Consider the following 14,968-nt stretch of genomic DNA (forward strand, 5'->3'; position numbering starts at 1 on the left):
ACCTATCCCATTGCTGGCAGGATTCAAGCAGTAAGTGTCCCTATCACTAGATGATCCCTCCTAAAAGTGTTGTAGAAAGGAATTATGCATTGGTGTGGATTCTGGGCAAGATGACATTTTAGAGCTATTCTAGCTCTAAGAGACTATAAACTACTGGTGGTTATACTAATACTTTTAATACTACTTCTACATTTTGCTATTAATAGTAATAATTACCATTTGTAAGCATCTATTAAATGCTATATACAGTGCTAGGCATTTTGCATATACATCCCAGGTAAGCCTCGTATTGACCCCCTGTAGATATTATGCTCACTGGTGTGGATTAGAGACCTAACTGTTCTCTATTTTTTTCTTCATGTGTGTTGTCTTGACCTGTCTAGTGGATTACAAACTCATTCTTAGGAGAGAAGGCAGTGTTGTATACTTTGTATTATTCCTTATAGTTGCTGCAAACATGCAAGGGTGGAACAGATGTACCTTAAAAGTTGTCTGCTCGGTTCTGTTGTGCACGTCACCCTAACGGGGTTTCAGAAGGGTCCTGAAACTTTGTTCTTTGACTCAGACTTCCCATGTGGTACATACATTGGAATGGTTATGGCAGAACTGTGAGATCATTCTTACTGAATGTTTTACAAAGGGAGAGGGGAAAAAGTAGTAGTTGGGAAGAGAAGGAACAACGTCCAAACTTTAATCACCTCCTCTTCCCCACCAGGACAAAAATCCCCTTACTTGCTTGAGCATTGTTCACTTCAGTATTTTGACAGGGGAGGGGAGGAAATTTAATTAGGCCTGTGAATGAGAAATCATTGCATTAAAATTATTGTTTTAACTCACTGGAATCAATTGATCATATTATTTTGCTGTCCTACAGATCTCCCTGTTAATATCAATGGAGTGATTACAGTGTCAAGATGTTTCACCCACTGAAATGTGATAAGATGTTTATGCTTTGACATATTGAAAATAATATTTGTTATATAAATGCTATGCATAATCACTCTTTCGGTCATTTACAGCAATGAGAGAAGAGTGACATGCTGGAACCCTAAATGTCACGTGGCCTACATAAGAGGTATTTTATACCATCATTACGATCAGTCATCTTTCTATAGAATCATATTTTTTATTATGGCTATTTGCAAGCAATCATTGGTGTATTTACCATTTTCTGGGTTTTAATATAATTGTAACTCAGGGAATTTGAAATCAATAGTTTTAGATGGGATATGCCAATTGGATAATGAAAGTGATTTGGAAGCACAGATACTCTGCAAGGGATATCGTCTTTGTTGAGTAATGTGAAGGCTCAGAGCTCTGCTTCTGGCAGGTGTAAATAAAGCTTTGGGCCCTAGAAAAGGGGCATGTGGCTTATGGGGAATATTAGCAGGGAGGCTGCTTTTAATCCAGGGACTGACACTAGTACGTTCTATTTGAGGATCAGATATGTGCTATGCAGGTTGGGGAATGGTATTCAGTCTTCCTCCACACACCTAGGATGAAATGCTAATGTTAAAAGGGAACTCAGTGGTCAACTGGACTCACATTCTAATCTTATAATCAAAGAAGTCAAGAGACTAATTGAGAAGCTTGAAGTCATCGCCTAGTCACCATGTCTTGAATGACATCTTTGACTTCTAGTTCAGTGGTCTTTCTTCTTTACCCTTCACCCCTATAATCCTTTCTAAACCTTAGCATTCCTTGGATTTATCTAAAACACCCCAAATCCACAGACATGGTTACTATAACGGAGCAGCTACAAGCTGTATATTGTCTCAGCTCTCTGCTGAATCTCAGTTTCTGTGTAACCTTGGTGAAGTTACTAAACATCTCTAGGCTTCAACATTCGTTTCTATAGAATGGGAAAATAATAGTGCTCCCTCCAATAGGGTTACAATAAAGATTAAATTAGTTAACGTGCAATGTATTTAAAACATTATTATTAATCCCAGTTTATTCTCCTTTAATAATGAGCATTTTAATTGTGTGTACATTTAAATTACTTAAAGGGGCTGTTGCTTTTATGGAATTCAGAAAGGCAGTAGTTAACATTTTTTTCGTGTCATTATTTTGAGATTTCTTAAATCTTATCTGAAACATCAGTTGGGAATTTTTAATTACAAGTACGAATAAAAAATAACTCATCTTCAGGTTACTTGAAGGGAAGCTCAAGGAACATTAAAGATTACAAATTTTCAGCTCTGTAGTCACAAAGATTTTTCTATCATCTTCAGAATTATGTTTTTCAATTAGGGTAGGAATCGAGTTTTCCATCATATTTTCAAGCAATATTCCTAATATCGTTTGAAAGTTGTGTGTGTTTGGGTGTTAAAGGAACTTTCTTTATAATCTCTTTAAATACCTTTATATATAGTGAATCATAGATTTTGGGACTACCATGGGCTTGTCAGCTTAGAATGTAAGAGGTATTCAAATCTTGCTGATATAATGGATTTTGTTTTTTTAAAATTTTAATTACACATTTGAAGCCCCAATTGCACCCTAAGGATTTATGTGCTTATGGAAAGTCAAACTATGAATTACAGTATTGCAGGAAACTTTCCACTGCATCAGATTGGTTTCACCATGCATTCCACAAACATGTTTTGTAAAATTTCCCAGTGTGTACAAAACTTTGATACTATGTTATAAAAGTGTACTTAAATATAGATGAGAAAGATAAATGTTTTTCTTCTTTTGATATTGATGTTAAATAAAAGATGGAATGTTTTTATTTAAAACCAATCCTTCATTCTACATCCATCCCCCCTGCACAATAAGTAAAGGGCAATGTGAACAAAGTCTTCCTTTAGATCTGTTATTCATTTTAAGTGCATGTTAGGAAAGGTCTACTCTGTGTATAAAATCTAGCAACAAAAAAGAGAATCGTAAATAGAAAAATAAAACATGTAGAAGAGACAAATATTCTGTGCACACAGTTTTAAAATCCCAACGGGGAGAACACTTGTCAGAAAGAGAGACTACACACTCATTAATTTAAACATAAATTCCCAAAGAGTAACATTCCAATATGTTAATTTGCCACAATAGATTTACCCATTGAAATCAGTCCACCAGCCTTGCCCAGCAAATAGGATCTTAATTTTACCATCTAATAGTTCAATTGAAATAGAATAAAGATTTTCACATAAATATCTTAGTGACATAGACTTTCCTGGGTGGCAATAGTACATTTACTCAATGTTCAGTCCATTCACAGGTAATGAAACTCTTTGTTAAGTGTTATCTCTTCACACAGTAGCAGGGTCTTAAATGGAAAAGAGCTCTGTTCATTTTCTATTTAAATCACAGGAAGAGATTATAGAATTGCTTAATGAAAACAGCTTATTTTTGGAAATCAGTTAAAAAATCTAAAGTTATGAATAGAAAATAATAAAAGAGAAATAACTGTCTGGATTTCCCCCCTTCTTTACAGTGATATGGTAGAAATATAAGGAAAATGCTTAACATCCTTTATTTAGGAAATCTGGTCCCTTCACTTGCTACTGGGCTCAGTTTTGAGTAAGAAAAGAAAGAATATTTTTGGCTGCAGCTTTAGTAAACAATGAATGATGAAAAATATTGCAGAAATGTCTTCAAGAGATCTGACAATTGAGAACACAGACTTTATCACGTTGATATCGTCTACATTCCTCCACAAAGCTTGGCAAATGAATAGCTGAGCCCTATTTTGGCGGAACGAGAGAAGGAAGTACTAGTTCCAGCATCAAAACAAGATTATGAAAACAACTAATCAACACAACACAGTTATTTCTTCTCCTGAATAATAAAGACATCATGTTTGCATATAGAACAGCTTTTGCATTATTGCTCTACGTATAAGAATATATTAAGGAACTCATAACAGACTGCACGTTACAAACTTAAGGTTCTTTGGTGAAGAATGAAAGGAAACAGTATTTGAGCTTTAAAGAAAATGATCTCATCCATTTTGCTTTTATCTATTGATCCGTTGGATCCTCTCACAGAGCAGGGAGAGGTACTGTGTGAGTTTCACCATGGCAACGATTACCACGCCCCCAGCCATCATACATGTTGGCCAGAACAGTGAATGGAACAGCACGTTGGAACTGTAGAGTTTGGTTAGGATGACACTCTTCTGTTTTCCTTCTGGGTCAGAATAGCAGGAGAAGTGTTGATACTTCCTGAAGTTTTCCATGACCACACTCACCAGGGACATGGATTCTTCAAAATTTTTTCCACACTTAGGTATATAGGAGCACTGTGGAAAATGAGATAAACTGTCAGCAGAAGATACTTTCTCTGTATGTATCTGATACTAGGAGGAGATGGGATATTGAGGTCAACTTAATGATCTGTGAAATAACCATGACGGTTATTCCTCTCATATTCAAACCAGTGTCTCCAGAAACCCCAAGACCTCACATGGTAATAAAACAATGTTTGTAGGCGTCTGACCCAGATGTACCTAAACTATCCATGTATAGTTTAATTTTTGATTAGAATTGGATGACTCCAGTGGATTCTTTTTACCATAGCCAAGCATGGTGAGTTTTAATTATTCCCTATTGAACACACTTTAACATGGAATCAGAGTGTCAATCTTTCTGTCTTTTGTCTAGTCTCAGCAGTCCATGTAATATCAGAAGCTACCAGGTCTCTCAGGGAAAGTAGTTTATTCTTCTCTTTTAGGCATGGGGTGATTTATTCAGCCAAGTCAGCTTGGTCACTTTACTACTGTAGTCAAGGAAACACCTATACCTCTGGTGAGTTGCTGAAAAAGAATCCTGGAAAGTGTACAGATATTGAATAGTTAAAGAGCTGCGATGAATTGTTCGTGCCCAGTTAGTGTGGCAAAGTAACTTTTTCCATAAACCAAGGAAAAATAAAACAGAACCAAATGAGTTTACTCTTCAACCATCACTCATCCGAAAATTTACACTATCTTTCCTTTGATCTTTTCCCCTCTCTTATCTTTCTTACTGTATCTCTTCTACATGTCTCTCCTTTCTTCCCACATACTTATATCCTTGGATTTCTTTTTTAATTTCTTTTCCTTCCCTGCCCTGCCCCGACTCCTCAACCCACTTTATATTCCCCACCCCCCCCCGTTCCCTCTTCCTGTCCTTTCTCCCTCCCTTGCCCTCTCTTTTCAAGATATAGATGGAATTAAGGAACTTTGAGTTTTTATTATTTATTGCATATACTTTTGAGCACATTTTTTTCCTAATTTAAAAAGCAGTCTTTAAGGAGATGAAGTCTGTGTGACCCTTTTTCCTTGGTCTGTAAATGGGCAGTGACAACACTGATTTTTTAAAAAGTTAGGAAGAATGTAATTTAAGTCACTTTCCAGGGAGATGTGTGGGTTCTTAGGTAACTCTTTCCCCTCTTTACAATAATTGCTTCCCAACAGGGAAAAAAAAAATCCCTGCCCATTATTATTCACATTATCAAATGGTTAATTTAACTGATTTATCTGAATTGGTTTGTGACAAGATCGCTGCCAATCTATATAATATTTTGGTGTCAATTAGAAAATTATGCCCCCTCTTTAGAACATATTATTTTCTGTTGAAAAATTGTCATAATACATTGATTTTACGAAAAAAACCCCACATTTTTCACTGCTGTTACCAATTTTTAAGTTGAGCTTACAAATATGCACATCTTTTACCATGTGACTGGTAGCCCAAAGGTTGTGCAGTGCACAGTTCCCACAACTGTATGTGGAGACACAAATTAGGTGGGCTATTGTTGAACTTTGAGATACGTTGATGGAAGCTTTGGCAGTAGGATCCTGGAAGACCTGTAGATTTCACAGGTAGAAAATGTAAAAGAAGTGGAATGAGTTTTGCTGATGGAGTATGTTTGGATTACTCTTTTCTCTGGCTTTCTTAGTGGGCACACAGGCACCTAGCTTTGTCTACAGTGCTGCAATCATTGGATTCTTTGGCTCTACACAGCAGGAAGGTTCTTACTTCACTAAGAATGGAGATTGAGCATGCTGGTATTTATTGTAACCCAGGCTGAAAGTAATGTTCTCATAGCAGGGCTGGTTGATGCCTTCAAGTTTCGTCAGCGAAGAATAAATGTGAGCCCACTCATGAACATGAGTGCAGCAGCGAGCGGCGCTGGCACAGCATTCAGGGTCTGAAAGTATCTCCAAAAACGCAGAATTTCTCAGTGACTTACAACCTAGTATAAAATTAGCCTATGACTCCATGAAACAAATTTCCTACCAGTTCGATGTCTTTTGGATCAAAAGGGTTTAAGGCAGGATGGACATACCTACCTTGATCATTTTTTTCCTTCTTCAAAGCTGCCTCATGTCTTCACAGTTTTTAAAAATGTTTTCTGAAGCAAAGCATTACAAAATCACAGACAAGCCATTTGTGGTTGAATTCGAACAGAACCCATTTAGATTACAAATGCATCAGGCTTCTGTACATTTTTGTGCCAAGACAGTTTATAGTAGTAGTTTCCGTGGCTAACAGTACTAAGTTATTGAAATGATCTTAATAAAAATAGCATTCCATTAAGAACGGAGTTTTTTCTTTTCTAATACTCTTGTGACTTGATCTAGCTTTAAAATTTTTTTTGAAGAAATGTTTGTCAGTCAAATGACAATAATTCTGTCACTAAGTAAGATTCTACCAAGTAAAATGAGATATAAAATAGTTTTGAGACTGTCTAGCATGGTTGCAGTACTGGTTTAATACTGCTTATTAAAGTTTCATGCCTTCAGGGTCTCAAATGTGTGTATTGGGGGGGCGCCTGGGTGGCGCAGTCGTTAAGCATCTGCCTTCGGCTCAGGGCGTGATCCCAGCGTTCTGGGATCGAGCCCCACATCAGGCTTCTCTGCTGGGAGCCTGCTTCTTCCTCTCCCACTCCCCCTGCCTGTGTTCCCTCTCTCGCTGGCTGTCTCTTTCTCTCTCTGTCAAATAAATAAATAAAATCTTTAAAAAAAAAATGTGTGTATTTGGAATGGCCAGATAAAGCATGTTCCATACATGATTGGGACTGACTCTACCTTAGGTCAATCATTCATTTACTTTTACTATCGATGGGTCCTTCCTTTGTCATTACGAATGCACAAGGTAGTATAATGAGCCCAAGTTGTATTCTGTGGATCTGGCTCCTATGTCTATAGGCAATTTACTTGGCTCCTCAGAATCCACTTCTTGATCCACATAAAGGGGTTAACAGGGCCTTCCTGGCAGGGTTTGTATGAAGATTCAATGATGAATATGCATAAAGCCTCAATGAATTTTCATTGACACATTTTCTTCTTGGAGTATCACATTGTCCATATGATCTTTTAAAGCCTTTAACCAAGTGCCACTACTAAACTCTGAAACCTCTAAGGAGGGCAAAATTATTAGTTATGTGATGTTCACAGGGGCAGTCTCGTTCGATGGCTCTTATCTTATGTTCCTAGCTTTTGTGTCCCAGGACATTTGACATTTTGCTGAATCCTACACTAAGATTCTCAGTTTCTTTTTCTATGGCTCAAACTATAGCCATGTGTATGTTCTTGAGGCTGGTATGAATTTGGGGTAGAAGATTTAATGATCTCATGATTTTATCACATGCTTGGCAGATAATTTTATGTGATTGGTTTAGACTACACAGAATGCATTTCAACAAATGGAAACTTTATCCTTGATTACTTGGAAAATGTAAGGTAGCCTAAAAAGATAAAAATCCCAGGATTTTAGATCATACTTTTTCTAGCAGGAGGTGTGTGATAGGAAAGATTTAACTTTTAGAATCTGCATGATATATAACATAAAGGAACATATCAGTAATAATTTTATATACACAAGACACTTAAGTACTAATCGAACTATGTTAATATATATTTACATATATTTTTACCATGGCCTTGGGTCATTCTTTCTTTTGTGCTTTAATATATGAAAATAGAAACCTTGTGAACCTCTGAGGCAGTCATTCAATGGAAGATTTAGTTTCACATCTCTCTTCTCAATCCGGAGTTTTGTTAATAAACCTTATTGCTTTCCCAAATCCCTTAAATTCTCCTTAGTATTGAAAACTGTAGAGCTGGCCCACAGGTATGACCTTTCCTCTCCCAGCTGAAGAAACCTGGCTCGTGACAACTTTTCTTGTTCCCCTTCCACGGCAATGAAGGTACAGCAATTGCATCTTTTCTACAATTCTTTGAAAAAGTGACTGAAATTTTTCTTTTCTCAGCCTGAATTCCAGAATCTTACACATCAATAGAGTTATTTTTATTCTGGTGATGGAGAGAAGTTTTGAGAAACTACCTGTTGGGCTTTGCTTAGACATAAGCAAATAGTGACAGGCCTTCCCCCTAAAAATAAAAGCTGTGGGGAGAAGTGGGGGTAGGGGAACGGGTATGGTTTGGCTGAATAACCTCATGGGTCAGCCTCTTTTTTTTTTTTGATGGTAGAAAAGGAGCTATCAATTCTCAGCATCATCTCAAGGGAAGGATTGATTCTTTATTCATTCTTTTATAAAAAGAGAAGGGTTTTATTTTCAGAGAGGGGTTAGAACTTTAATGGAATCCAATCAATGTTGAGTGTCTCTAATGTGCCAGCTAGTGTTCTAGACACAGCCATCAAAAACAGAAACAACACAAGACAGAGCATTAGAAAGAAACAGAAAGATGTTACAAAACAAGGGTGGGGTGATACAATGGGACCAGGAGTGAAGATAAAAAACTTGGAGTAAAGATCTGCCCTTCGCAGAGGTGGGCCACAAATTTGCTCTGAGAACTTGTTAGTAGCCTGGGCACCCTAAGCCCACCATGACCACGAGATAAAAACGAAAATATTCTCATGTGAAACAGAGGTATTCTTGGTTCTAAAGTCAGATGGATCTCTTCTAGTGTCCTCAAAGAATGAATGTTGTGCACCTGTTTAGTAAGCCTGTCTGGCGTGTGATGTGCCAGGGTTTGTGCTCTGTGCTGGAGAAGAAGACGGGGTCACCATATTCAGCGAGTGTAGAGATCAGCAACTGGAAGCCTTGGGTTACTCTGGTCCACATGTGTATTTTGAACTCTCTAGTCTTTTGGGTATCAGTAATGGACAGAAGAGGTGAGAGAGTAAATTCAGATGTTTCTTTCGCTTTTAAGACTTGTTCCTTATCATCACGTCTAAAAAAGCAAATCCCACTAAATTTGGTTTAGATTGTTTAGTTTGCACTTCTAGTGTCTGCTTGACTTTGGCAAATGGGACTGTTTGAGATGTTTGGGAGAGGAAAGGAAAACAGAATTCACACTCTGCTATGCACTAAAATTTCTGTCAGTATTGTGACACAGGTCCCTCCCAAGAGATGTGTTCCTTTTCTCTGTTTCCCAGAGCTTTCACCTCTGTTGCAACATTTCTGCTTGATTTGGAGTAGAGAAGAAGTTAAAAGGACCTAGGAAATCTACTAACTAAATACAAACCATCTGGAGCCTTGAGATGAGTCAATATCCAGATGGCTAAGCCTTGGAGGCCAACCCTTCCTGGTTTACAATGTATCCAATTAGGCCTAGAGTAAGTCACATACCTCCTCTGACCTTGCCCTTTGCCATGGTCCTCCTTCTTAGCAATTGGAAAGCAGCAGATTCCTTCTCCATGCTTTTATTCTTGATGCTTAGTGCAGGCTTCTTTGGGGGCACACTCTTCCTTTCATTTTTGCCCAAAGGTGCGCTGGGCTGTCCCAGAATTTAGTGTTGGTGAGCAATGCCTAAACTTTGTCAGTCATAAAAGTGTTTCTGAATCTTTGGTCCATAGGTAATTTCAACAAATGTCTAATAGGTATCCTTCAATTTAAAGTGCTAATTATGGGGATTTCATATGTCAATTTCCGGGCACATTTCCTCCCTCCCACCCTCCCTCCCCCCCTTTCAGGGTGCACTTCTGTTTAATATCTATTCTGTGTAAACTCATGCTGAATACACAACCCTGGCCTTCCCTATGGATCACAGATAATTCTATTCCGTGTGCAACGGCCTTTTGATCTTAAGCAGCTCTTCGTATGTGATGGAATGGCATGGATTCTCACCTCTTCACTAAAATGTGCCATCCGAGGATAAAGATTTCATAGAAATCGATTTTTCATCCTCTCAAGAGGACACTCTTATGTTTTTCTCTTTAAGAGATAGCAGGATGAGATGAAGAGACTTAGATTTTTATTCAGAACTAATTAGTGAATGTGTGACTTTGAGAAAATTATTTCATTTTCTGAGCTTGGCTACATTATTGCAAAAAGCGGGGATAATAGTGGTACCTAATATGTGGGGTTGCTGCTGTAATTAAATAAGTGAGTTCATGTGAAATATTTAATATGATACAGTGCCTGGCACATTGTAAACTCTTGTTAAAATTTGACTATTATTTGAAGAGTGTGGTTTTAGTCAGGATTAAATGAGATGATTTTTATAAAGTTCTTAGCAGAGTGCTGGGGACACAGTATATAGCAGACACTTGATAAATGTTTGATCCTTTTATTTCTTTTTTTTTTTTTTTTNTTTTTTAAAGATTTTATTTATTTATTCAACAGAGATAGAGACAACCAGCGAGAGAGGGAACACAAGCAGGGGAAGTGGGAGAAGAAGAAGCAGGCTCACAGCGGAGGAGCCTGATGTGGCTCGATCCCACAACACCGGGATCACGCCCTGAGCCGAAGGCAGACGCCCAACCGCTGTGCCACCCAGGCGCCCCTGATCCTTTTATTTCTTATCTAGATTTTCAACTTCTATTTCATGTCTTCCCTCTTACCCTTACCCTACCAATGCAATGCAAAGGAATTAAGTGCTTCCAAGCTTTGCTTAGCATTTTGGGATCTCTCAGCATCCAAACTCAAAGTTATACAAAATCTAGAGCAGTGGTTCGGCCACTGTCTGGAGATGGTTTTAGTTGTCACAGTTGGAGGAAGGAGGATGCTAGACATCTAGTGGGTAGAGGCCAGGGATGCTGCTAGATATCCTACGTTGAACAAGGCAGGACCCACCTCATAGAACAACGAAGAATTATCCCACCCAAAATAACAGTGGTGCCGAGGTTGAGAAACCCTGGGCTAGATGTGTGTATATTCTCTGGATTTAGGAAACCCAGAAGGCTTCAGAATGGGTGGTGAAGAGAGGGACGGTGGTGAGTTTGGAGTTGCAAATAATTGGATAATTTATAGAACTTATTCTCCACCAAAAGTAGCTATCTTTCCCATGACAATTATCTAAAAAATATATAATATAATATAATATAATTAATATAATTAATATAATAAATATATATAATATAATACTATCCCACATACCAAAGAATGGATGTGATACTTGTTCTTTGTCCCTGTTTCTGGAACAGAGGTCCCAAAACCCTTGAAACTTCCTAAGTGATAAAATCTAGAAAGGTGTCTTTTGTTAGGTTAATAAGGTTAATTGGGGACCACACTTAAGGGTGGGGCTGGCTGCCAGAAGAACTACCCTTGTGATTAGAGGGTTAGAACTCTCAGTCTTAATCCCCTGACGTCCCGGGAGAAGGGATAGAGATTGAATCAATTGCCAATGGCTAATGGTTTAATCAATCATGCCTATATAATGTAGCCTCCATAAAACCCCAAAGGACAGGGTTAGGAGAGCTTCCAGGTTGGCAAACGCAGGGAGATCTGGGGAGAGTGGCATGCTTGGAGAGGGCTCTGTGCCCTTCCCCTACTTAGCCCTATATGGCTCTTCCATCGGGCTGTTTCTGAGTATCATTTTAAAATAAGCTGGGACTCTAATAAGCACAATGTATGTCTGAGTCTGTGAGCTACTCTAGCAAATTAATAGAGCTTAAGGAGGGGGGGTTGTTGGAAGCTCTGATAAGTGGGGCTTGTGACTGGCATCTGAACTCTTGCGGGACCGAGCTCTTAAGGTACACAATCTACAGCTATCTCCGGGGAAAGAGTAGCAGATTTGACCTGAACTGTAGGACACCCAGCTGGTTTCGGAGAATTGCTTGATGGTGTGAGAAACACCCCCTCTTCCTGCCCCACACACATTGTAATTGGGTTCAGAACCCCTCTAATGGACCTATTTCCTTGTTTTATACCAAACTTCATTTTAAATCCACTGTCAGACCCGATAGACCCGTTTTGAGAATCGCTGGTAGGCAGAATAGGTTTTAAACTCTCAAAGGAGATCGCGCTGAAGAATGTAACAACCATAGTGAATTAATACTCAGGCACTGTTTATGCTGCCTCTGATGGCCTTGCAGCCCAGAGAGGCAGGGGCCCTTGAGCCCACTTGCTGCTCCCCGGACCAGTCAGCCAGCGGGTTGCTCTACAGGAGCACAGGAGTTTATCAGCTTAAGCAGCTCCAGTTGTAATGTAGAGGAGAGGCTGGGCACTGGGTTTAAAAGCTAAAAAGATAATGCTAAGTGAAATAAGTCAAGCAGAGAAAGACAATTATCATATGATTTCTCTCATCTGTGGAACTTAAGATCTAGGAAGATTGGAAGGGGAAGAAAGGGATAAAGAAAGGGGGGTAATCAGAAGGGGAAATGAAGCATGAGAGACTATGGACTATGAGAAACAAACTGAGGGCTTCAGAGGGGAGGGGGGTGGGGGAATGGGATAGACCAGTGATGGGTAGTAAGGAGGGCACGTATTGCATGGTGCACTGGGTGTTATACGCAACTAATGAATCATCGAACTTTACATCGGAAACCAGGGATGTACTGTATGGTGACTAACATAATATAATAAAAAAAACATTAAAAAAATAAAAGCTAAAAAAGAAAGACTCTAGGAGAGAGTGTGAAAATTTAAAAATAAAATTCTTTCGGATATTTTCTACAAAGATACAGACAGCTTGACTGATATTATTTTGCCTCCTGTTTGCTCAGTTCAAACATGGTCAGTAATGCCTTATGTAGCTCAATAAATCTCTGCCCATTTCTTGGTAACTCTGGGGAAGACGGTTCTTTCTAGCGAGATGGAGGGGGGAGGGTAACAGGAAGGAGAGATCCACATAGAGATTATTATTTTGTTTTCCCCAGGAATATCCTGAATATTCCTCATGTTGCATGAAGATTGTGGTTTAATGACATTCAAATGTGGAGGTAACTGTATTTTCAGTATATATGTTTCTTTTATTTTTAATTTTTTTTAAATTTAAATTCAATCAGCCAGCCTATAAGTACATCACTAGTTTTAGATGTAGCGTTCAATAATCTGTCAGTTGTGTATAATACCCAGTGCTCATCACATCACATGCCCTCCTTAACGCCCATCATCCAGTCCCCATCCCCCCACCCACGTCCCCTCCAGCAACTCTCAGTTTGTTTCCTATAGTTAAGAGTCTCTCATGGTTTTTCTCCCTCTCTGATGATTTCCCATGCAGTTTTCCCTCCCTTCTCCTACAGTCCTCTGCCTCTTATAATTCACGTATGAGTGAAACCATATGATAATTGTCTTTCTCTGATTGACTTACTACACGTATTTCTGATTAAAGGCAGAGGATAGCTATCCAGGTATGAAGAGCTGTGGGGCCAGGAAGGTGAGCTACCTTTGGTGCCAGCTTTTCTTGGGAGTATATGCTGATTGTAGAAGGGGGCTGAGAGTCTAGAAAACTGAATGGCCTTTTGGACAGCCTTGGAGAGCTGGGGGCAGGAACCATCATTGAGGGCCTATCAGGTAGGGGGCCTAATGACCTCCCATTCACTTTGTGTTGGGACCCTAAGACTGCATCCTGGGAATAATGGCAACTAGACAAATCCTCAAAGGGACTTGAGTTCAGGCTTGTATATCTCAAGTTTATGAAGTCAGAATGAGTGATCACGTATGGCTCATACACTCAGGAACCTGGCAGAAGCAAATGGAAATACTTTTTGGAAAAGATTGACATGATGACATCATCCTAGGCTTAAAATTATTCTTATAAATGATTTTGCAAATATGATACCTAATAAAAAAACTCTAAATATTACAAGATAAACATGAAAACAAACAGGAGAAGAAAATTAAATAGCATAGGTCCATAGCAGCTCTAGATATCAAAGTCCTCAAAAGAAACTTTAAAATAACTATAAGTTTACTTTTTATGTTGAAGGACTTAGAAGACAAAAATGAGGATATTTCAGAAAACCAGAAATGGCAACACAGACTCCAACGGATATTCTCAAAATGAACAATATAATATGAGAAATTAAGAATGCAGTGGGTGGGTTTAACAGTAGATTTGTCAGAGCTGAGGAATGAATTAGAAATTAGAAGGTAGGTCAGAATGCAGAATGAAGCACAGAGACATTAAAAAGAGAGAGAGTAAGTAAATGAGAGATGTAAAGAGAAAGCTTGGTATATGGACCAGTTGGAGTGCAAAAAGGAGAAACAGAAGTGAATCGGAGCAGAGATCATATTTGATGAAATACTGACCTAGAACTTTCCAAAATTGATGAAGAACATCAAGGAACAGTGAAGGAAGCCCTGGGAACACTAAGCAGGCAAATAAAAATAAATGCATACTCTGCCACATAACAGTTAAACTGTGGAAAACCAAATCAAATGATCTTTAAAAAGAAGCAGCAATTAGACTGAGAGTCGATTTCTAAATAGTAATAAAGCTCTCCAGAAGACAATGGGATGTTTCTGAGGTGCAGAAACAAAATACCAGCCAAGTTAGAATTTTATGTTCAGTGAATCTGTTCTTCAAGTAATAATGTCTGCATGAACTTAGAGTATCTATAGAATAAAACGGTAATTATATGTAAGTTGGAAAGATAAGAAGGAGTGAAGATGTTTTAATGTTCTTAAGTAGTCAAGATTGCAAGTTGTAATCTCTAAGCTAACCCCTAAAAGAATAGTAATACAACAGATAACGTCCAAGAAAAAAAAAGGGGGGTAATGGGATTATTAAAATGATCCACTGAGGAAAGCGTGGTCTTTTCATAAGCAAACTTGGGCAAATGGCTGTCCACATGAGAAAAAAAGAGAAACACAGAAACCAGACCCCTGGATAAAAATCAGTTCCACCCGAAAT

General features: G+C 38.5%; 1 protein-coding gene across 3 annotated transcripts in view; it reads right to left on the minus strand.

Moving 5' to 3' along the window:
* Positions 1 to 1,283: 1,283 nt before the first annotated feature.
* The window catches only part of KCNMB2 (potassium calcium-activated channel subfamily M regulatory beta subunit 2), a 237,109-nt gene continuing 223,424 nt past the window's right edge, over positions 1,284 to 14,968 (minus strand). For all 3 annotated transcript variants that reach the window (XM_011218445.3, XM_034662613.1, XM_034662624.1), the window contains one exon: positions 1,284 to 4,243. In XM_011218445.3, coding sequence (XP_011216747.1) covers positions 3,959 to 4,243 — 285 coding nt within the window. In that variant the 3' untranslated portion in view covers positions 1,284 to 3,958. The remainder of the gene's footprint in view (positions 4,244 to 14,968) is intronic.

This window comes from Ailuropoda melanoleuca, chromosome 1 (genome assembly GCF_002007445.2).
Source record: "Ailuropoda melanoleuca isolate Jingjing chromosome 1, ASM200744v2, whole genome shotgun sequence".
NCBI classification, from domain to species: domain Eukaryota; kingdom Metazoa; phylum Chordata; class Mammalia; order Carnivora; family Ursidae; genus Ailuropoda; species Ailuropoda melanoleuca.